This window comes from Paroedura picta, chromosome 14, assembly GCF_049243985.1.
Source record: "Paroedura picta isolate Pp20150507F chromosome 14, Ppicta_v3.0, whole genome shotgun sequence".
NCBI classification, from domain to species: Eukaryota; Metazoa; Chordata; class Lepidosauria; order Squamata; family Gekkonidae; genus Paroedura; species Paroedura picta.
In genome coordinates, this window is record NC_135382.1 from 36353215 (window position 1) to 36377073 (window position 23859).

The 23859-nt window shown below is 44.6% G+C and overlaps 1 protein-coding gene across 3 annotated transcripts in view; it reads left to right on the top strand.

The window, feature by feature from the left end:
- The window catches only part of FTO (FTO alpha-ketoglutarate dependent dioxygenase), a 202490-nt gene that overhangs the window by 46736 nt on the left and 131895 nt on the right, over positions 1-23859 (top strand). For all 3 annotated transcript variants that reach the window (XM_077310546.1, XM_077310548.1, XM_077310545.1), the window contains exons 4-7: positions 5232-5375; positions 10771-10850; positions 13563-13703; positions 21130-21249. In XM_077310546.1, the coding sequence (XP_077166661.1) occupies positions 5232-5375; positions 10771-10850; positions 13563-13703; positions 21130-21249 (485 nt within the window). The remainder of the gene's footprint in view (positions 1-5231; positions 5376-10770; positions 10851-13562; positions 13704-21129; positions 21250-23859) is intronic.

Sequence of the window (23859 nt, forward strand, 5' to 3'; positions counted from 1 at the left end):
TTGCTAAATGAAGCAAATTTTTTCACGGTACTGAGGGCCTCCCGACAAATGCTGGTATCTCTTTGGTTTCTCCGGACTTTTATAGGGAGTTGGAGAAGCCCAGCGTCCTCCTGGTAGGGGAGCGCACCTGCAGAATGTGTTCTCGGTGCAGTGTTATGTGATAGTATTAACCTTTACAAAAGTTTCTTTGTTTGCCAATTTACTCAGCGCAGTTTGATCAATAGCTGCCTTGTCTCTCTCCACTCTGCAGAACGTGGCGGTAACCCCGTTCGGCTTACAAACCCGGGGGAATTCCCCGCCCCTCCTAAAAAAATAGTTGCTGCTCACTAATAGGTTGATTAAGTGGGAACTATTAGTGCCTAATAGAATGCCTCTTTTTTCTGTAGGCCAGACTTTCTCAACCAGGGTTTTGTGAAACCCTGGGGTTTCTTGACAGCCCTGGAAGGGTTTCACGAACACGGGGGAGTTAATTAATTGTGTATATATATATTTTAAATGTGCCAAATTCTGGTGCTAGGCTGATGGGAACTCAGAAGTTGAGCTGTCCAATAAAATAATGTAACAATGTTGAATGTTTATTATAGTGCACAATTAAAAACGGAATAAAAACTTCATAAAAACTATACAGAACTAACAGCACGTAAGACCAAATGCGTTTTGACCCTACTGGGTCTTCCTCAGTGGTCAGAACTGTGATAATATGCTGTATATAAAATATTTATACTAAACTCATTATAATGTGTAGCTGAGTGGTTGAATGGGATCTGTAAATTATGGCTCCAACCAGTATATGTAAATCTTAGACTTTTTGGAGACCACCTCCTATGACATATGTCTAGGGTCACCACTCTTTGCTATTATATAATTCTGTGCTGAGAGTGTATCTCATGTGCGTCAGAAAAAAGCGCCTTCACTTGCCATTCAAAATCTGTAGGAAAACACACGAGAAATGTGTACGGTGCATGCTGAATGGAGGGAGGGCAGTATGGTGTAGCCCCGCCTCCTCAGATCAAGGTCGTATTAGAGCTTGGATGGGAAGTCACCAACTAAGGTTCTGCAGAAGAAGGCAAGGGCAAACCAGCTCTGTTTCTCGCTGACTTCGGCATCCCCCTTGCCATAAATTGGTTGTGACGTGGCAGCACATACAAATGTACATAGTGAACCCAGCAGAATTTCCCCCTTATCTGTTGAGAAGGCTATACACTGTGGCCAAGGTGGGCTTCCTGCATTCCCTGAACATTGCTACAATACATAGACAGACATCAGCTGCAGCATTACAGGATCCTGCAAAGGTCACTTTGGGCGTCACCTTGCGGGTCATGCTGAGGTTTGTGGCTGTCGTAGCTTGCTGCTGAAAAACATGTCGCGCCAGTTCCCCAAACAGCTGCACCAACTTCCTGGTTTGCATTGTGGCATGCAGTTAAACATGCTGACACCCATCTGTGCAATTCTTTATAACCTGCGTCTTAAAGATTTTTATGACTTTTGGGATTCACTAGCCAGCTTTACCTGGAAATCTGAGGAACTAAAACTATTACTACTACTACTACTCCTTCTCCTCCTTCTCCTCCTTATTTAATTTCTTACCCACCACTCTCAGCAAGCCGGCTCGTGACAGGTAACAGCATAAAAACCCCACATATCCCCTGTTCATTATTAGGACTGCCTGTATGAAACTCTTGCATTTCACTAGAGGTCTTCTCTGGAGTAAATCAGCCCTTCAGCAGCGCTGAGGGGTCCCACCGCGGGCCCAGCATTTCTTACTGTCTAGATCAGGGTTTCTTGATGGTTCTGGAAGGGCTTTCCCAAATGAGTGGGAATTAATTAATTTTTAAATATTAAACATTTATTGGGTGATATGACCTTATATGGTTATGCTGACCTGCTCCCTCCTCCCCAAATGGCCAACCATAGGCCTGGAAGGGGGATGTAGGTTTTGAAATCGATATAGGGCTTTATCCCCTCAATCGGGCCAAGACGGATAAAGATTAACAGGTAGGCAGAAATTCTATCGCACCCCACATCTTTTTGTTCTTCTTCTTTTCCAAAACGTGGATAGGTTATTTCATTGTGCGTAAGGAGCCTTCTTCACTGTGGATTCTTTTGACTGGTATTGTTCTTGGCCCGCTGCCCCTTCAGGCTTACTTGACTGTGTAAATCTTGGAGTAATAAACAACTGAATCTGTTAGTTGACAAGTTAATGTTTAACAGTCTAACAAACCAGTGATTGACTGCAATAAGGACCTGTTTTGAAGGCAGTAATACTTTTTTGAGCCTTTCTTTTTTTTCCAGCACAGATTTTTTCTTTTTAAAGAAAATTCTTATTGAGTTAAATATGCAGGCCAAAAAATCGAGCAAGAAAAAAAAAAGGGGGGGGGGTTGGCCGAATTTCCATTGTGGTTATGATGGGGGGTGAGGAGCTTCTGGCACCGTCACTTTGAATTACTTTTGGAAACCAGTTGCAGATTGATAATTGACCAGTAATCGCCTGTTTGCTACTTAAAGAGATGCAAGGTCAGTTAGTGGTAAATGAGTCCAGCCTGTTTGGAATTGGATTCATTGACTTCTCTTTCAGTAGCAATGGGAGGAAAGATGCTACCTCTAGAAAGCAGGAGCAATTATCCTTCCAGATAGTGGCCTGACCAATTTAAATGGGGGTCCTTGCTGAGGGTGCAAAATGCCAAGGATGTGTGCTTCTGTCTTGTTGGGGGGGAAAAAACCCTGCCTTTAATTTGGAAGAGATGTGTAGAGGCAATTTAGTAGTCTTTTACATGGTTGACCATCTCTGCCTACTGGTTAACCATAATCTAGACACCATTTTAGATACTTTGGGCTCTTATCACATATCTGAAGAAGTGAGCAGTGACTCATGAAAGGTCTTCCCAACTACAAACATTGTTAGTTTCTAAGGTGCTACTGGTACCGACAAGCTAACACTTTCTAGATCTAGATCTATATGTAGGATAGATTACCGTAATGCATTCCTTCTGGGACTCCCCTTGAAAACTGTGTGGCACTTGTAAATGGTTCACAGTGCATCCGGTTCACAGTGCATCCACTGTGCTTTTGTTTTGCTGAGTAACTTTGCAGAGTAGCAGGCACAATTCAAGATACGCTTTTTAATCTTAAAACAAACCAACCAACCCTAAAGAAGTTGGGGTTGAAGGTATCTGAAGGTACCTTCTCCAACAGGAAACCAACACATATCAGAAAAGGTTTAGGAAGCTTGGTCTGTTTAGGCTGGAGAGAAGCTGAGCAAGAGGTGCTAGCTCTCCTGTCTTCCCCCTTCCACATTCCTCCCCAAATGGCCAATGATGGGCCTGGAGGGGGCAGGAAGGGGAGGGTCCCCGGGTGGGCGTGTCCACTGCTTCCCAACCAGATTCTGCACGATTGCACCACTTCTGGGGGTTCTCAACGCCTGAAGAATGTCTCAGTGGGGTCAAAAAGTTGAGAAAGTCAATGTAGCTTTAACAAGAGTGGTCATGACCTCAGGCACGAGTTGCAACCCACCGATTTTAACGTTCAACCTCCCCTCTTGGGCAGGTTCTGCCAGCAGATCCAACCACAGATGTTAAGAAGACAACACCCCCCCCCCCCCCGCATGTTCTTACTCATTTTTAAAAATCTCTTTGGAATAACTGAAAAGCAAGTAGCAGCCTGTTTCCTATTGTTTCCAAAATATCACAGTGGGAGTAATCAGTTTCAATTGCTGCAGGTAATTATAAAGCACATCCATTATGAACTTCAAGATGGGCAGTCCGGGAGCTACATGTGAACTGTGTGCTTAAGCAATAAAATAAAATAAATTATCAGGCTGCAAAGAGAGAGAGAGAGATGTTTTAACAAGCACATTCCATAAGTGCTCGGTTTAAGAAGAGACCCCAGGAAGTTTTGGTTGAAATGGTTGCCTGTAATTGTAGTTCCATAGTTTATTGGGGTCGTTTTATGAACGGTACAGCTGCTGCTGGAATTAACCCACAAAGGTTAGGTCTGTCTTATAATGTCCAGGTTGTTTTGCTTTGGATGGGATAGAATCAGACTGCGATTGCCTTTTTTCAGAAAGTGCTCTCTGTTTCACAATTAAATTACACTTCTCTTCATAAAGGAGAGAAAACATCCTAGCTGTTGAAAGCTGTTAGTATCGATTGGGGGCGGATGGGGTGGGGATTTCTCCCTGATCTTCTCTCCCCCCCCCCCAATCTTTGCTCTTATTATTTGTGTTTGCTTTCTAGAATAAATTGCGTCCAAAAGAGTCGCACCCCACGCCAAACACACAAATGGCTTGCTTCAGACAGGACAAAATCATGCGGTCCAATTGAATACTGCCCCCCATCAAAAACCCATCCCCCCCCCACAACCCTATTCTTTGATTTTCATTTAAATCAGCTAAGGAAGCACTTCACTTTCTCCAGTGTATATCAAAGCTGCATCAGCTTTTCTTGATGAATTACTTGAATATTCAGAAGCCGGGGTCAGCGCTAGTCCGTCTGTGTGCATGGAATAACAAAAGTTCTACATCTCTTGTTCTCCCGCTTTTCTAAGTGTTTTGGTTGATAATTATTATGAATGAAGTTCGTAGAAAATACTGCTCTGACACCTGTTTTTTCCAGTGGCATGCAAGCAAGCTCATTTGTCCAATTAGAATATTTTGGGAGAAAACAGGGCATATGGCTGGTGCTTATTGATAGCCTCTAATGCAGCCTTTCTCAACTTTTTTATGCCCGAGAAACCCCAGAATTGGGTGCAGTCGTTGGGAAACATGGCTGTATCAATGTTCACCCCCTCCAGGTTGGTTCCTCAGGACTCTTCTTCTGTTCCTATAAAGGCCTTGGCCTCTCTGCCCTGTGGTTGGTCCTTCGGAGGAACTGGTTGTCCACTGTGTGAAACAGGATGCTGGACTAGATGGACCTGATTCAGCCTGGCCTGATTCAGCAGGGCTCTCCTGATGTTTTTTTTTTAAATTTGAAACTTCCTTTTACAATAAAAAAAAATCTGTTTTGTCTTGAAGTTGAACATAATACTGATCACAGCTGAGAACACGACATGAGCCCAGATATTATCTTTCGAAATACAGCACTGCAAAATAACAATACAAGAGGACCCCCCCCTCCCGCTTCCAGCAATCACATGTCTCATGAATGAATGTAGAAGAGATCTAAAAGCTCAGGTGGGGGAAAGGGATTTCTCAGTGGAAACTTCGGCTGAATTATTTGCCTTTCTTTCTTTTCCAGACTCTGCCACTGGTGTTCCAGAGGAAGAGACTTCAAATGGTAGAGACCCATCCGTCTGGCACGTTGGCTTGAAGATAGCATGGGACATCCAGACACCCGGGCTGGCTGTGCCCCTTTGCCCAGGAGACTCCTACTTTATGCTAGGTAATATTCAAGGGGAAAGATGGCTCTTGTGACCATTTCTCTTGCAACAGTATGTTCAGAAAAGCAATCATTAAAGAGAACCTCCACCTTCCTAGAGGACACCACCACAAAGAAGTGTTGGCCTTAGTTCTCTGCTTGTAGACCATATAGACCTTCCAGGGGTTGACCACTGTAAGGAACAGGATGCTGGTCTAGATGAATTGTTGGTCTTGTTCAGTTCTTCTGAGGTCCTTTGTTGGAGTAGGATAGGTCTCCCAAAGGTTTGTGGTGGCAGACAAAGGACACAGGGATGTCCATGCTTGAGTGCCTCCATTGTACTGATCACAGCGGGGAAGCTGATCCCTGTTCTCTGCCATGGCTGAGATCCAAGAGATCCTGTTGGAGATCAAAGGCAAATGCTAAAGTGCTACCAGTTGACCCTCCAATTGCAGGATTGGTTTGTGGAAGTTCTTGTTGTCATTTCATTGTTCTTGAGAACGTTCCAGTTTGCAGGACTGAAAGATTTTTTGGGGTCCCCATCTTGTGTGGATGTTTAGTGGTTAGACTATGATCTGGGAGACTCCATCTCAGTGTCATAGTTAAGAGCGGTAGCCTCTAATCTGGAGAGACCGCCTTGATTCTCCCCTCTTCCACATGCAGCTTGCTGGGTGACCTTGGGCTAATCACACTCCTGTTAGAACTGTTTTCATAAAGCGGTTTCTCTCAGAGCTCTCTCAGCCTCACCTCTTACCACCTGTTGTGGGGAGAGGAAGGGGAAGCGATTGTAAGCCTCTTTGAGACTCCCTTGAGTGGTGAAAAGCAAGGTATACAAACCAACTCTCCTCCTCCTCAACATCATCATCAAATCCCCCCCTGTCATGGAAGCCAGTGCTTTTCTTGCTACATCTTTGTATGGTGGGGTTGCCAGGTGCCCCTGATCACCAGTGGGACATGTGGGGGGATGGGGTAACCTATTCAGTCTGCGAAATTCCTGGGGATTTGGGTGTGAACCCTAGGGAGAACAGGGATATCAGTGGGGTACAATGCTATAGAGTCCACCCTCCAGAGCATCCTTTTTCTCCAAGGAAATATGGAGATGAGCTATAATTCCAGGGTTCCCACCTGGAGTCTGGCATCCCTAGCGTATGGACCCCTAGATTTGAGTGCAGTTGAGTACTGGCCTAGATAGGTAGTTAGTTCACATGCAAGTGTTGTGAAATTTCATATGTTGTGCTATTTAACCTCAGTAATTAAAATCCGGGGCTGTATTATTTTTTAGCCTATTGGAATCGCAAGCCCATTTTCTATTCCCTAGAAAGTTATTAATATTATATACTGCGTCTCAAGCTCTGCCGGGAAGCCTATTTAAGGAGCGGGTCAGAAAAATATTGTTTTACTTTCATACCGTAACAACATCCTGATCGTGTTTGGATAGAAACAGAAAACACATTAAAAAATCACCTCTCCAACTGGGATACGTAAATCACTCATTCGGTGGGCCAGGGCATTATAGGGCCCCGTTTCAAAGCTCCACCATTTGGATGTTGCATATTATTTTGTGTTGGTATGAATCATGACCCTTTCGCCCCCGATACTTTCTGACTTTGCCCCCCACCCCCACTATTTGGCAAAGTACATCAGGGGGCTTCCAACTTAAGCCGTGTTTTTCTTTGGAAAGTTTTGATTGAACTACAGCTACCTGTGTGTGTGCAGTCGTGTTATTTTATTTTATCCTTCTCGACGAAATCACATGCCCGATTTGGTAGCAGTTCTAATAATATACGATTTGGTCCCCCGGACTGACTCTGTTAATAGTGGTTTACGTGCCTCGGGAAGAATATCCGGCAGAGAAGACCAAGAGCTGTTCTTTGGTACCCCGCTTTTCGCTACTCGAAGGGGTCCCAGCGCGACTTAACCATCAGCCACCCAACATATTTCAGGGACTCACCAGAAATTGGTCTTGTCTATTTCCTTTCAGCTACTGGACCTTTTAATAAATGGAACCCGATCTTCGGGGACCGTGCTGAAAAGAGAAACACTTTTGCTCAATTTATTACGTGGGTGTGTGTTTATATATATCTCTCCTGACCTGAAGAGGAAGAATGGGTTGAACTCCGTGGCCTCCCGTCTTCCATCAAAGAGCGTCTGCTAGAAAACATATCGGAGGCGGGCAATAAATCCGCTGCGCGTGGAACTGACCGGGACAGCCCCATCTGCTGTGCCTTATAGCAAGTTGTCATGCTCGTAGCATTCAATTGAAATCTTTCCCCCTGATCTTTCAGGGCTTGATGCGACCAGATCTGTGAGCAGATTTTACAATTGTCACTAATTTTCCTACCGTGACTTCAAAACACATTGAACATATATACACTGTGGGGCTCTGTTCAAAGGTGGGGGGCGGGGGGGGGGAGAGACTTGGGTTCCTGCAGCTGTTTCCTATAGATCAAATGTCTCTTGAAGGTTAAATGCAGCTTAAGGATTAATTTAGTGGCGTCTATTTGTGTGTGTGTGTGTGAGGTGGGGGGGGGGGGGAGAACCGAGCAAATTAGACTTCAAGGATGGTCTCTCTCCCCCCCCTCCCCAAATTATTTTCATTAACCAGAAGTTTTGGAGTGCACGTTTTTGGGCCTGGGTTGCGGTTGAGGAAGCAATGGGTTAAGTGGGAAAAGCCTTCCATATGTATTGGGTGAGTCCTTCATCGTTCCTTCTAGTTAATTGTCCTCTGAAACTTGAACCCACATTTGATTCACATACTTTCTAGATCTTTATTTGAGACGACTTGGTGCTCCAGAAAAGTATTTGTTGTCGCCGAGCTTTGATCATAGAGTCTGGTGAAGCCGCTACATCTTGTTCAGTTGTGTGCTAATTAATCATAGGAGTGTTGTCCTTATGCCGTACATTGTTGTTGTTGTCATTGTTACAGAATTATTTCTTATTAGGGACAATTCACACTATCTGGCAGGTGGCATTTCCTCTCCCCGTTCTTATGCTAAATATATACCACTAAGAAGGAAGCTAGATTGGGAGCGGCCATCCAGGCTCTTTTCTGGTGGCCGGCAGTGGCTAGACGGGTCTTCTGCAGAATCTATGAGTAGGCATGAAGTCAATAGCTCTAGTGTCCCTAGCAGTTGGTTTTGTTGCTATTTCAGCAGATATTTTTGTCCCTCGTGGCAGGTATTCAGAGGTATATTGCAACTAAATAAGGACGTTCTGTTTAGGTGCTGAGGCAAAGGGACATACAGCGCTCAAAGGAGGCAACTTTAGGTACTCTGTGGACAAATGATGGGGAGCTGCAACTGGCCCTGGTTCCTTGGTTGCAATATGGGGCATGTTTGGAGAAGTTTGTTTCGCCATATTCTTTGCATTTGGCGAAGGGACCCCTGATGGGGAGAGAACAGCGCAATCTTACTATGTAAGCTGCGTCACTTGGTATTTAGAGCCATCATTTTTTTGAGAGGTGAAGTCAAATATGCAAATTGCTCCTCTTGGGATTCCTTGCCGGTCTCCTGTAATGAGAACAAAGAGTATGAGGTTGGCTGATGGGATGGGGGATGGATATAGTTAATTAGCAGACAATCAGATAAGATGACACAGGTTTTCTGGACAATAAGATTCAAGTTTAGAAAAGATGGATAACTTTTACTTGCTTAAAGTCTTTAACAAACTCAGAGGCCTGGGTTAATTATACGACTGAGAGTAAGAGCTGCCATTTTGTCCTTTTTTGGGGGGGGGGGGGACGGGCTCTGTGGTTTTGTTTGACCTGTCAACCACTATGCCTCCTTTCCCCAGAGTGCTCCAGATAATTTTTTTTTAAGTTTGTGTGCCTTCCTTTCCTTCTGTCCTCCTCCCTTATTCTTTTTGCCTTGTCAAGAATTACTTACTGTTGAAATACACAAAGGATAATCAGAGACATAAAAGTACAACTGGATGAGGCAAGGAAGGGACACAACAAAAGCAGGATTATCTCACTAAATTCCCAATAAGTTTTATAGCTTAAATGTTAGAAACGTGGTAATATGCGAAGTACTCCAGGGAATGGTAGAGGACAGGAAGGCCTGGAGGATCATTGTCCATGGGGTCGCGATGGGTCGGACACGACTTCGCACATAACAACAACAAATATGCGAAGAACAGATCCTGATGGATCATGGGTTAGAACAGGGGTAGTCAAACTGCGGCATTCGCTGGCAGGGGCTCCTGGGAATTGTAGTCCATGGACATCTGGAGGGCCTCAGTTTGACTACCCCTGGGTTAGAACAATATCTGTTTGAGATCAAAAGAGTCGCCAAAGAGTGTTTAAAAATCCAGCGTGGTCTTAGATGAAAGATGCATACAGTTTGTTTAACCCTAATGAGACCCTTCTCCAGAACGGGTATAATGACATAATATTATGTTGTCATTGATATCTAAAGAAAAATGAACAAAACTGAATGCTAAGATTAAAGAAAGAGGGTCGTTTTCCTCAAATGCCAGTGCTACTGTGTCTGTCAAATGGCGGAACTTGATTAATTATTTCATGACTTACTGTCCAAGACATGAAGCAGAAAGAGATAATTTTTTGGAAGAAAAACCCTGGTGTTTGAAATATTCACCCTTCCCTGATAACGTAAGGCTGAGATTGTTTCTGAGCAGTTTATCTCAAAATTGTGTTGCTGACGTAGCAAACTTTGGTTCTCCTTTTTATATGCGTGAAGCGATAGGTGTACAGCTTATGGCCATGGAACCTTAATAAAACTGAATAGATTAAAGAAAGAATAATGCAGAGTGGGGGAGAAATAAAGGAGAAAACCCCAAACGCTTTCCCTATAATTGGGCAAATGGGCTGCTTCTCTGTCCTGCTTTGTTTTGAACATCCCAGCAGAGATAGCCAGGAAGACTGGCCACATACAGTCTTTAACTGAAGTGGGTCTGTACCCAGCAGTGACGTTACGGTGAGCAGCTAGAGCAGGGGTAGTCAAACTGCGGCCCTCCAGATGTCCATGGACTACAATTCCCAGGAGGCCCCTGCCAGCATTCGCTGGCAGGGGGCTCCTGGGAATTGTATTCCATGGACATCTGGAGGACCGCAGTTTGACTACCCCTGAGCTAGAGGGAACCTTTGTTATACATCACAGCGTACAACGGTAGGAGGAGCCAAAAGGCAGGAACAACCAATGCCTCGATTCAGAGCTCTATATGCATTCTACATGCTTTCCTATTCTGTTCATTGAGAGTTCAGCTCCAGGCATGTAAAATTGGATTAAAACAGCGGGCTGGATCCACGTCACCTTGCCCCTTACAGGGCAAACTCTTTGGCTTTTGGAGTTGGTTTTTTTTTGGGACTGGAAGGCTGCCTTTAGAATCTGACACCACCATCCTTTGCACAGTAGATGATATACATATTTCCCCCCCTTCCTTTTTCATAATCTGTCCCCAGATGACATGAATATGACCCACCAACACTGTGTTCTTGCAGGCCTGTGTCCAAGATTCAGTTCTACCCATAGAGTAGCAGAGGTAAGTATGGGGGGGGGGGCTTCTTTTTATATTATGTGTTCCTTTGACGGTAGCCCAATAATAATTACTGTTGTTATCACCCGCCCTTAACATCTGCAATGAAATGTCTTGAAGGAAGTATTACATTATTAAATTACAGCTAAAAAAATAGTTCCTTGCCTCTTCTCAGACTTACTGCTAGTTTCCATTCTGTGGTCCACATCCTCTCCCTAGGTCAGCTTTTCTCTACTTTTTTTTACCATTGAGAAACCCCTGAAACATTCTTCTGGCTTCGAGAAACCCCAGAAGGGTCACAATCTTGCAGAATATGGCTGAGAAATAGAGCTGTGTACATGCCCCCCCTTCCCACCCCCTCCGGGCCCATAATTGGCCATTTTGGGAGGAAGGGGCAGGTCGACATGACCATATATGTCACCCGATAAATGCTTAACAATTTTTAAAAATATATTAAAATTTAATTAACTCCCATCCATTTGGGAAACCCATCCATCAAGAATCCTCAGGGTTTCATGAAATCCTGGTTGAGAAAGGCAGAGGAATGGCCCGTTTGTATTTTCCCAATGAGCTCTTTTGCCTGCTAAATCCTTGGCAAATCTATACAACATTCTGACAATGATGTAGGTCCCTGTTTGCAGTTCTCAGGGCTGACATGGACTAGGGGCTAGGACTTCTGGGTTCAAATACATTGGCAGAGTTTAAATATGCAAAGGAAAACCTGAGCACCTGCTGCTTCAAGAATAAATATTTTTTTTTATTGAGAAGTGAAACAGTTTTGCAAAGAAGAAGAGCTTGTTTTTAATTCCCCTCTGTTCACTAACCAGAGGAGTCCCAGAGTGGCTTAGGATCACCATTCCTTTCCTCTCCCCACCACAAGCACTTTGAGGATCGCTGGGAAAGCTCTTCAAGAAGATCTCAAAAAGCACCCAAAGCCGCTGCAGCCATCTGGTTCGTGTGCTCAAAAGCGCTGTACAAATGCTAAGCAAAAGTGCCATACAAGGGCTCCAAAAGTGTGCTGAATGTCATGTGAAAGGCTCTTTCTTTGTAGTCTGGTTCTCTCTCAGCTCTACCGCTGTGTTGTTCCGTTATTAAAATGCACATTTACTTCCAGAGTCACTCACTTCAAGGAAAAACAAAACGCTTCCTCTATAGAAGCCTCTCTCTTGTTTGTATAAACTTTTTCGACCTCACATTATATAGTTTGGAAATTCTCGACACAAAGAGCTAGAACGTTAAGGGGTCCTTTCTCAAGGGTGTTCTCGGGGATGTAACGGCACTTATAAATATTAAACTGAAAAATAATTCTGATTGAGACACAGCCTTGCACCCTGAAAGGGAGAGGGGTGGGGGGAAGGCCATTTTATGTTTTTGTTCTTTCAGTAGCAAAGGAAGTTGGGTTGAAAAGGGAGGAGGGAAGAGCAACCGGGCCTGTACATGTGTGTTCTCTTCAATCGGAATATATTTCGAAACACACAGGTTTCCTTTGAGCTGGTTCTCATTTGCCCACGTATTGGTGAAGAACCTCAGATGCATCAGTGGGGAGAATGTTCTAGAAAGCCCATGTAGGCTCCATGATGCGTATCATTCCAACCGTGATCTTCTACAGTTTTAATCCATTATGATGATGCCAGCATATTGATGATGAGATCAAGGGAGGATTTGCCTGCTGTACTATATTGTCTTTGAAGATTGTTCCTCTTTGAGTCATTAGTGCGGTATGATTGGTGGGGGATCATAAGGGGGTCAGCATGGTTTGAGGTCAGACCCCCGTTGGAGAGACCTGGGTTCAACTCCTCAGGAGCTATGGTGTTTACTGAAGGACCTTCCTCGGCAATGTTTACCCCACAGAACAGTTGCGAAGATAAAATTACAAAGGAAGAGACCACATATGCCGCTCTGAGATTCCTCAAGTGCATGTGAGATAAATAAGAACCTGTACTCCCCTGATCTTTTGTCGCGAGATCTGTAGTGTGCACGATTGGACAGAATGTGGGGAACGTCCTGCAGGGGGCATCAAAAGAGATGGGCAGCTAGCATATTTAGGCCACAATATTTCCAGATGTTCCCCCAAATACTCTTCCCTAGTGTCCTGATTGGCTCATTTGGAGACTTCCTGCTCCTTTGAGCCCACTTCCTCCCTGCTTGCCTCCAGAACAGAACAGACCGAACGAAAGACAGAATGGTTTGTTAAACAGGACTCCCTGTCTTCTCTTTCTATACAAAGTTGTTTTTTCTCCTCAGTAAAACTATTTTATTCATTTAAGCAGCTTGGTGCTTTGTCCTCTTGCAAAGTTAAACTCTGCCAACAATCTTAAGGCGACACATTCCCTTATCTGCTGATGATACAAACAAAGCATTGTGTTGACGTTAATTCACTGTTGGGTCTTCTGGTCCTGTATCTTGCAGCTCTCAGTCAACATCCTAAGCACTAAACCATTCTGGTTCTCCAACTTATGTTCGTTCTCAGACTTCAGTGGACCAAGGGAAGTATCTTCCCTTCTCTGTAATTTCGACTGAATGTTGGTTTCTTTGGAACCTTAATGAAAATACATTTGCTAACAGTCTACCAACCGGCCTATACTTTGATTTTCCTGTTCACACTCTATAGCAAGACATAACATGTTGTTTTTATGGTTGTGTGTGTGTGTGTGTGTTTTTCCCCCTTTAAGTAAATGTTCTGTCTTTGTCCACTGATACCTTTGGGATATGTTCCAGTGCTCCAAAGGGACCCTGCACTACATTTTGGGCCAATGCAACACAGCGCTCCAGAACCTACAAACCACTGATACGAAGAGCACATCTCTGCAGTCTCTGGATGTCGCAGTTATAAAACGAGTGGAAGAAATTCATAATGAGGTGAGGAAGGGGGTTTATGTTGACATGAAAGTGTCAGCCGTTGTGTGGAACAGTCTTTCTGTACACGGCGTTGTTGGCCAAAGGGCCACAGATCTGCAGCAGGACATAGGGATGCTTGCAGAAGGTTCTATGCAATAGTGCTGAGTGTGGAAAATGATACAGAAATGCAGACTGCTTATGGCAACTTGTAGGGTTTTACAGGCAAGAGATGTGAACATAACAGCATGAGAGAAGCTGTGCTGGATCAAGCCAATGGTCCATCCAGTCGAACACTCGGTGTCACACAGTGGCCGAACCGCAGACAAGATGAGGCCCACCATGGGGTCTAGAATTCCAGAAGTCCTCCCCTGTTGCCCTCACAAACACCAAGACTTATTTTTGGGACCTGCCAACTGGTGGCACACCTCTAAAGTCCCTAGTGAGTCAGAACATGTAATTTGGGGGCAACTACATGACTTGATAGGACTTCTGTTTTGGCTCCCTGGGAGTACTGGGTGGAGCACCTCTCAAGTCCCTAGTGAGCCCAAAAACATAATTTGGGGGCACCTTGATGACTTGATTGGACTTCTGTTTTGGCTCCCTGGAGTCCTGGATGGGGCACCTCTCAAGTCCCTAGTGAGCCCAAAGACATAATTTGGGGGCACCTTCATGACTTCTGTTTCAACTTCCCAGGAATGCTGGACACGGCTGGTCAGATACCGGGAGGGTTCCACAACAAACACCTGCATACCTGTGCCAGTTTCATCTTCTGAGGCCTTAACCACCTTAGGTCGCTGCTTTTTCTGCATCCCCCCACCCCCCGGTCCCACTTTGTGCATGTGCGCTTCCTCCAGACATTTCAGTTTGTACTGTAGCCCTGTAAGACTGGCTCTCATCTACATGCGGAAAGGGAGTCGCCCATATGCTGGCCTCTCTGTTCCCGTCCCTGGCCCTTTGCGAACGTTAGTACTGGGATTAATTCCATACGACAGCAGCCTCCCCCCCCCCTTTCCCCTTAGCAAGCCCTCTTTCTGCCACACATGTGGGCAACTTATCTGTGGTTTACATTGCTGTGGAGACACATTTCTTTACCAAGCCCTGCTGTAAACGGGAAACGCAGACATCTGCGGTGCTAATGCAGGTCTTTGATTCTCCTTTTTGAAAAAGAAAAAGAAAAGAGAAAAGGCCGCATGCTTTTTGTACACTAATTATAGGGTAACTTTGGGTAGGTTCATGGCCTAATACAACTGGTATGTTCCTAATCTGCGAAGCATGTGTTTGAAGACAACCTCAATTTTATATCCTAAATCCTGGATTTAACGCGGCGATTCTAGAAAACTTTTTTTTTTTCAGCGCAGGAAACTCTGATGATTAAAAACAAGGGAAATAGTGATAGCGACTACAGATATTGGCAAGCATCTTTGCGTTGTCTCTTTTCTCAGTAAAGGAGCTAAGTCTTTTGTGTAGGATGGACCAAAACAATGTCTCTATTTAGCACCAGCCGCTTAAAAAATCGAGGCAAGTCCTTTCAAGTCTTGAGGAAACAGAAAACGCGTCTTAGGTGGCTTCCCTTTCTCCAGCTCACTGAATTGAACCTGATTATCCCAAAGTCTATCTCATGGGTTCTGAACCTTGGCATTGGGCCCCAAAACAAAATGTCTACCGTGGGAGGCGGAGACAACGATAAAATGTCAGGGAGTGAGCTGATATATAACTCTACTAATCCTGCTTCGGCATTTGAAGTTGAAGCTCCATTTAACAAGATGCCTTTTGATCTGCACAGCCGGTGTCTACCTAGCCCCACCCACTTTGTAAAAGCATTTGGCGGGTGCCCCGAAAGGTGTTGGGTGCCCTGGCACCCGTGGACACCATGTTGGGGACCTCTAGCCTAGCCTGACTCCTGAACAACTATGCTCAGGATCGAAACATCATATATTTATTTTATTTAAAAAATGACATCCTACCTTTCATGCCCGATCAGGGCCACCAAAGCAGCTAACGATTAAATGAGATTATATTTTGCATGGCCTGCAAAAGGGAGCTCCTCCACCAGGCATTTGCTTAAGGCTGATCGACCCAACAACATCCGCTGCCCCCCCCCGACCCCCTCTTACACGACTGACTATGACCCACCTAAGGGTTCCGTTAAATTTGCTATCTCCATTGAACAATGCTTCTGTTGAAACATTCTAGTTGGCATGTTATGTGTTATGTTACGATTGTTATATTTGTTATGATGTTCCATGTAATTACCCCATGACGTTTTTATGTAAACCGCCCAGAAGGGCAGTATAAAAATCTAATCTAAATAAATCAATAAAAGTGAATTTAAAAGGATAACTAAGCTACTTATATAAATACAGAGATGAGATTAAAAACATAGGGCAGAAGCTGGCTTGATTTTTAAGAGAACCCACTTTATCACTGCTTTCTTGAGTGTGGACCTCCGTCCTGCAGGGCAAGCACCCGGTTCTGTAATTTTTCCCTTGATAGGTTGAATGATTGGGCAGCCCAGCTGCAGTTTGCATCTGGCCATGGTGATTCTAGTTTTTGTCACCCTCTGACTTGAAAACAGTAATATACTCCGGCTTGACTGGACTTTACGGAGCGTGCTAATGGGTAGATTGAAAGCGCCATTAAAACAAAAAAGTCCGTCAACTTAACAGGTAGGGCCCCTATCCCGTTTGCTAATCGTAAACCGTTCTCGAAATGCGAGGTTGATGTCTATATCAGCAAGCAGCCCAATGCAGTGATTTCAGTAACTACCTGGACGGCTCTATTGAGGGGGAGGCCTTTTCTTTTTTTTTAAATGTTGCACCACACACATTTGTTACAGAATGAATTAAGTTGCCTCTTCTAAGCAATCAGGAGATTGTTTGGTCCTCGGTAATTTATCTTGAAATATGTGATCTGGCAGAGTGGAATGGATGCTGAGCTGTTGATCTGAGTGAGCTGTTGCTGGCTCCTGAAAGAGATTTATTCGGCTACTGGATGTGTGTCTCCAGTCGGACTCTGAGATAGTTGGAAGCGAACCACTCATGGGTAAAGTCCATTATCGAGGAAAATAAAAGGGCTTGCCAGACAGAGGGCTAAGTGAGTGAAAATGCTGCCTTCTGTGCACAGCAGCAATGAAGACTGGCAATGTTTTGGTGTTTGGAGCGTCAGAGTCTACAAAATGGCGGCTTAACTAATATGTCCCAGGAAAAGATGGCTGGTGTCATGTCCTTGTGATGGTCATCATTGTTGAGCTTGTCCTACTTCACTGCAGGAATGGCCAAACTGTGGCTCTCCAGATATCCATGGACTACTAATTGCCATAAGTCCCTGTCATCAGTATGTTGGCAAGGGCTCATGGTAATTGTAGTCCATGGACATCTGGAGAGCTGTGGTTTGGCCACCCCTGCTATAGTGGTTAGAGTGAGGGACTTCAACCATGTTGGGCCTGTGGGAAGTTTTGGAATTTTAAGAAGGGGCAGCCCTGGAAGATGGGAGATAGTCACAAAATGGCTGCCAAATTGGACTGTGAAACATCAAGGGTCAAATCCTCGGTGAGTCATGGAGCGTAGTGGGGTGATGGGTCAGTCATCGAGTCATAGAGTGGGAAGGGTCCATGCAGGCCATCTAGTCCAACCCCCTGCTCAATGCAGGATCAGCCTCAAGCATCCAGGAGAAGGATCTGACCAGCTGCTGCTTGAAGACTGCTTGAAGACTACCCACCTCCTTAGGCAGCCCATTCCACTGCTGAACCACTCTGGCTGTGACAGTGTCAGCGTTAGGCCGCAAAATTTGGGGTTGCTTATTCAAGTGCCAAAGAGGATGCTTAATTCACTGACATGGGATTTGGGGGCAGTTCCCTTTGGCTCCAGCAAATGATGAATACGAAGGAAAAGCCATCAGGGCTTGATGCTGGTGACCAGGAAGGAAAATCGATGCCTTCCTTTGGCTGCTGGTAAATAAGTTTCTGGCTGTACAACAGGCGGGGGCTCATACGATTGGATTCTCCATGCAAAAATTCCTTTCCCTAGAAATCCAGCTGTCAAGGAGACAGTTTTCTGTGTGCAGGGACTCAATCATCCGGGCCCTCACCAGCGGTCCCGAGACACAAGTCAAATAAATGTGCTCTGGGCTGGTGTGCGATGTATCTCTGGATACGGGTGGAAACTGTTGACATCAGCGACGGCTGGACCTCGATATGAATGGGAGCCCAACCGGGCCTTGCTAACAAAGGCTGACCTCTGATTGTCAGAGACCGAACCTCCACTTGTGCTATTTCCCAGTGACCCAGCTGCCTCTGCGTCCTCGCCCCCATTAATCATCTCCCCTCTAGCAAAGACAGATTGAATTGTCTGTGGCTACCTCAGCTCTCCGCACACGCCACAAAGGTGTTGGCGTGGACGGGCGGTTAGGTCACTGCTGAGGAGAGCGTTGCCGTACGCAGCCCAGGAAAGGCCGGCGCTTGTGTTCAGCACAACGCAGCGAAATGGCAGCGCAGCCAGTGGGCCGCCTGGCATTGAAGAGAGGAAATATAGATCACCTACCCAGGTGGCATTTAATAACTTGAGTGCCTTTAAATAATTGACCGAGGACCCATGGCTCCCCAAATGTCAGACAGCGTCACTGGCCCACCCCCCCCTTGCCTTATTGACTGCAACTCTCAAAGTTCACCTCTCATAATAGCTGAAAGGGCAAATGAAGCCAGAATGGTACGATGGCAAGGTAAATCAACACGGAGAACAGAGGAAGATCAAGACAAAACAAACAAACAAACAAACCGTGTGGTGATGCGTTGCTTGGCTTTTTAGGGCGTGCTTTTGTGTTGTACAATTCGGCTAACTGCTACAACTCAGTCTGACTCAATCAAGGCTCTCTCAGCCTCACCTCCCTCACGGGGTGTCTTTTATGGGGAGAGGAAGGGAAGACGATTGTAAGCCGCTTGGAGACTCCTTTGGGTAGAGAAAAGCAGCATATAAGAACCATCTCTTGTTCTTCTTCTGCAGGTTGCTTTGCAATTCTGACACAGCCCAGTGGGTACCATCCCAAAATGGCCGCTTCTGGAGGCACGGCCAGCTACAACATGGCTGCTGCAGCTTACGTTCAGTCACAAAGGGGAAATCCAGCTGCTACCAAAGCAATATTTTAAGAAATCTGCACAGCCAATCAGAAATCCTGCAGGGCCAAACACAACCACCCTCTTTCTGAGTAGGCATGGTAGGCAGATTGGGTAGATTCACACAACAGAGGCATTCTTCAAAGTATGTTGGCCCCAGGTCATACATGGCTTAAAAGATCAATAGCATCACCTTGAATTGAGCTCAGAAGCAACTTGAAGGCCAGAGTAGATGGGGAAGCACTGGTGTGATATGCTCAAGAAGCTGTCGCCACTGCCCTGAGTTTGCGACTCCTTTTGCTCAATAAATGGATATAATGCATATTTCTCAGATCTTTCCAAAACATGAATAAGATATCTGTCTATCTATCTAGTACAGGATGATGGTACTGGGTTTGGGGTATTATTATTTAGATCCTCTAGCTTTAATTTGGGCTTTTCTTATGTCTTGTCATCAAAGGTTCAAAGAGAATTAGAGATAAGATAGATTTGGGTAGGATAGCAAACCCTGCGAACAATCCTCGAGGAATCCTTGAGGTCATGTATTACTTGAAATTGGAGCACTGCATTCATCCGTGGTTTGGTTGAAGGCTTCCTAATCCAGGAAGGGTTTAACCCTCATACAACAGAGAGCAGAGAAAGCATGCAGGTGAGCCCAAGTATAAACCAGACTCTTTCCGTTCATGGACAAACAACAGTTTGTTTGCAACCGTAAAGGCCCAACCCTCAAACAAATACAGGTAATTAAAAGTCAAGGGGTTGGATCCTGTAATTCCTCTCTACTAGGCTTCAACCAACTGACACAGACTTTTTCCAGCAAAAAAAAAAAAAGGCGCTTTTCTTCAACTCTTCAAAAAAAGAAAAACCACTCTTCATTGGAGAAAAAAAAATGAATTTAGCAGATGAGAACATATGATCTAACCCATACTTAAGAGCTGAAGTTATAATGTTTGTATATAGCACTCCAACCACTTTTGTAGATTTGATTTTTTGCAGAAGATGTTTAAAAAACAATATCAAAAAAAGCAGACATCTTTATATGTGGCTAATTCTGCACATTTAATAAACTTTGTTTGAACTCTGTTAGGGAAGAACATATGTTATTAAACCGATATGCTAAGAAAAGTTAAACTGTTCATGTAACCTTCCTTTCAAAACATGGAAGATTTACCTCTGTTAACTGGGATCTGTTAATCCTGCCAATATGCTTTACCAACGGGGGTTGTCTTTAATTCTCCCCCCCCCTGCATCCATAGCCCTTTTTGTTCAAACAGCTTCTATTGAAAGCAGTTACACACATCAAACGGGTATTTAGCGACTGTCAACTACAATCACTTTCATAGTTTTCTCTGCTTTGTTTAGCCTGGAGGGTGGAGGAAGCCAGGAGGGGAAGGGAGAATACTCTCAGGTGAGAACTTAATTAGGGTAGGATCTTTATTTTATTTTTGGTCAGTGTAGTTGCATGGTCTACAGGTGTGCCTTTGTTTCCTGCGGTTGCCGTGAAATAAAAGGTAATCAGAACAGCATTCTTTTGCGGCCTCAGGCGACGATTGAAACGAGATTTGTCCCTGCATGTAAACTTTGAGCACGGTCACCAAAATCTGTATCCAGTGCCAGTTGACCAATGGTGTGGATTACTTCACAGAAGAAGAGTTGGGTATTGCAAGAGAGAGCTCTGCTGGAAGATCCACCAATAAGCTTCAAAGTTCCACGGTTGTTCTCTGACGGCCGTCATGACATCGCAAATGGGTCCATTTTGAAAAGTTTTGAGACTTGGCCCTTCCCTGCCAGAACATTCTTTGTCCAAACTAACCAAGCTGACTCCTTGGGTGGGCACAGCGAATAGGGTGTTGGTGCACCACAGGTTCTCTCTTAGCCATTGTAGAGTTAGAGAGGCAGACAGCTGGGCAAAGTTGTTGCCAGCTGGATCTAAAGTTAATTAGCTATTTAAAAATTTCAGGAGGGCCCGATGCTGATTGGGCCCACACATAGAGGTAGCAGGTAGTCCACCCCACCTTTTAATTGCTGAAACAGCCATGGAGGGGGAGAGGCTGTTTTGGTACCTGAAAACATGTGGAGCAGGGGGGAAAGATGGCCTGTTGCTGCTACGCTGAAGGCCCAGCCAAGATTAGGTCCTTGTGGCAATTTTTAAAGAGGTGAATCTGTCCCTAAGATGGCTCCAGTGGCCATGGGTTGGCCTTGGGCCTCCATCACATCTAGCTTGGTTCTCCGCTCCCTGTTCTTCTCCACCTTTTGCTGTTTTATCCGGGTAGGGGGAAGAAATCAGAGTTTAACATAGTGTAACACAGATGTTCCCCATCATCTTTTGTATTTCTGTAGGTTGAGTTTGAGTGGCTGCGGCAATTTTGGTTCCAGGGTAAACGTTACAGAAAATGTACCGACTGGTGGCACAAGCCGATGGCCTCTTTGGAAGAATTTTGGAGGAAAATGGAGCTCATGGTGAGTACCGGTAACTAGGCAGATGTCTGTGGCAGTACAGTTCCTGTAGTTTTGGGGGCGTTAGTTGCACAGCATTGGAGAATTTGACTTCCTGTTTAACGAGTTGAGCATCATGTTGGATCCTACAGTGGTTGCTGTGGAGGTTCATAGTGCGGGAATATTTCCACCTTCCTTGAAAACAGATTTAGGCCTTGGTTAATGAAGCTTTCTAGGGAAAAGTGACTTGTGAAAAATTCAACTGCTGCTGTATAAGATACCGAAAAGGCCAGTTGCCAACTGGCAGATCCTGGCCCATGTCTTCCCCGAACATTTGAATTTGTCCCCTTGAGGGGGACAAGTGTGAGTGACACATTGGGAGATTCATGAATGGATCTTCTTCGTGTTTTTTGACTGAAAATGGGAATCAGGCAAGGCTTCTCTGCTCTGAATCAAGGCCTCAAAATGCTGTTCTCTCCTTTTAAATCAGCCTTTCTCAACTATTTGACCATTGAGGAAAACCCTCAAATATTCCTCGGGCTTCAAGAAGCCCCAGAAGTGGCACAATTGTGCAGAATATGGTTGGGAAGCAGAGCTGTGGACACGCCCACCTGTGGCCCCTCCCCTTCCCACCCTCTCCAGGCCTATCATTGGCCATTTTGGGAGGCGTATGTGTGATAAATATTTAACAAATTAAGAAAATATTTTACAAATTAATTAACTCCCACCTATGCGGGACCATCAAGAAACCCCAGGGCTTCATGAAACCCTTGTTGTGGAAGCCTGCTTTAACTAAAAACCTGAGATGTTGACTTTGGTGCCAGTTCTGAGGTGAGAGAAGTAGAACCTGAATCACAACCAAATCTCTCCCCTCAGCACTGATTCTTTTTCCTCCTTGCTTTCTTTTCTTGTTATAGTAGAAAAAGAGGTTTCTTACGTGCAGCTTTTCCTGTGTTCACTCTTCATTGAATGCCAACATTCAGATAGCCCTAGCATGTTTACTTCTTTAACGCAGGGGTAGTCAACCTGTGGTCCTCCAGATGTGCATAGACTACAATTCCCATGAGCCCTTGCCAGCGTTTGTCTCTCTGTCTCTCTCTCTCTGTCTCACACACACCTTGTCTGAAAGGCTTCAGCAGTAAGTGTCTTGCTCCCTTTTGATTTTGCCATCGTTTCTGTCGTGCAAGGCCAAGGCGATTGTTAACTTACTTTATCTCCACGGTATGTTGAGAACATGGAAAACTTGCACACCCGGGGGAATCTCTAGGCCTAGGTTGCCTGCGATTGGCGTGATGTCGCCATGTGTCTCTAATTAGATACATGGTGCCGTCGGTGTATCTCCTTTCACTGGGACTTGGGATGATATTCATCAGTAAGCTTGGAATTCGTTTTGGGAGGGGCAGAAGCTGCTTCTAATTGAAAATCCTCAAGAGCAGCTTTGACGCTGATAATTTCTTACACATTAATCGCAAGATGGGTAGCTGTGTTTCTGTCTGTCGCATTAGAAGAGAGCAGGGATGCACTAGCACCTTAAAGGCAAACAAAATGCGCTGCGGGGAATGAGCTTCCGTGCGTCCCTGCACATGAAAGGTATCTGAAGAAGTGAGCAGTGACTCACAAAAGCTCTTTAAGGTGCTGTTGGATTCTTGCTGTTTTCTACTATGTTAATTACAATTAATTTCAGCTACGGAGAGGGACAGAAACGAATGTTAACTGGCGATGTCTGCTGTTTTGGTTGCCCCCCTAAGTAAATTTAAGTCCTAATATAATTGGGCTTCAAAATCCCGTTTTATTAGCTTGGCTGTTTTTGCTTCTTACCTGCCTTGCGTCCCAAACTCTGAAAGTTTTTAAAAACAGGAAAGGCTCTCTGGCAGCAGGGGGCACTGTTGAGCTGCGGTTTCCCCCCCTACTAGATTTCTGCCACTCTCCTCCCGGGGAAAAATGTAATGCTTCTCGATGACTGTATAAGTATCGAAAAACGTACCACTGTTTCTTCAAGTTAACCATAATCTCTAAGATTCCATAATACAGGAAATCAGTTGTGGGTTAACAAATGCAACAGCCATTTAATGTCGAAAAGTGCACCATGTAGGGCTAGATCTGGTTTCTGTAGGAATTTCATCTTTAAAAAATTCTCTTTCTGTTTCACGCGTTTGATTACTATAAAATGAAGGAACAATTAAAAAATAATAATATGGTAGATATTTTTTTAAAGCATGAATTTGATTCCATCCACTCTCTTCCGTTCTAGTTTCTCCTCCGCAGAGAAAGCAAGTGAATTCCCCCATTGAGAGGATGTGCATCTTAATTTGAGTTTAAAGAGCTGAACGGCCTCTTTTGTATGTTTGACATCTGTGTATATTCGCCTGTTTGTCTCCGTCTTCTCGTATTCTTCTTCATTTATAGATCTGCAACTCAATCGTTAGGAGCGATTTCATTTATAATGCATCTTGTTTGCCGAACGTTCCAACACAAAATCATATTTCTCTCAATTTTACCTCTGTATATCAATACCATTCAGATGTCTTCTTCTTTTTTTTCGTATTACAGTAAGCGTGATAGATCTCTCTCCGTCTTTTTTTTTTTTTTTTATCCTAATGTTTATTCTTGGCATTTCTTTCCCTAAGGACGATT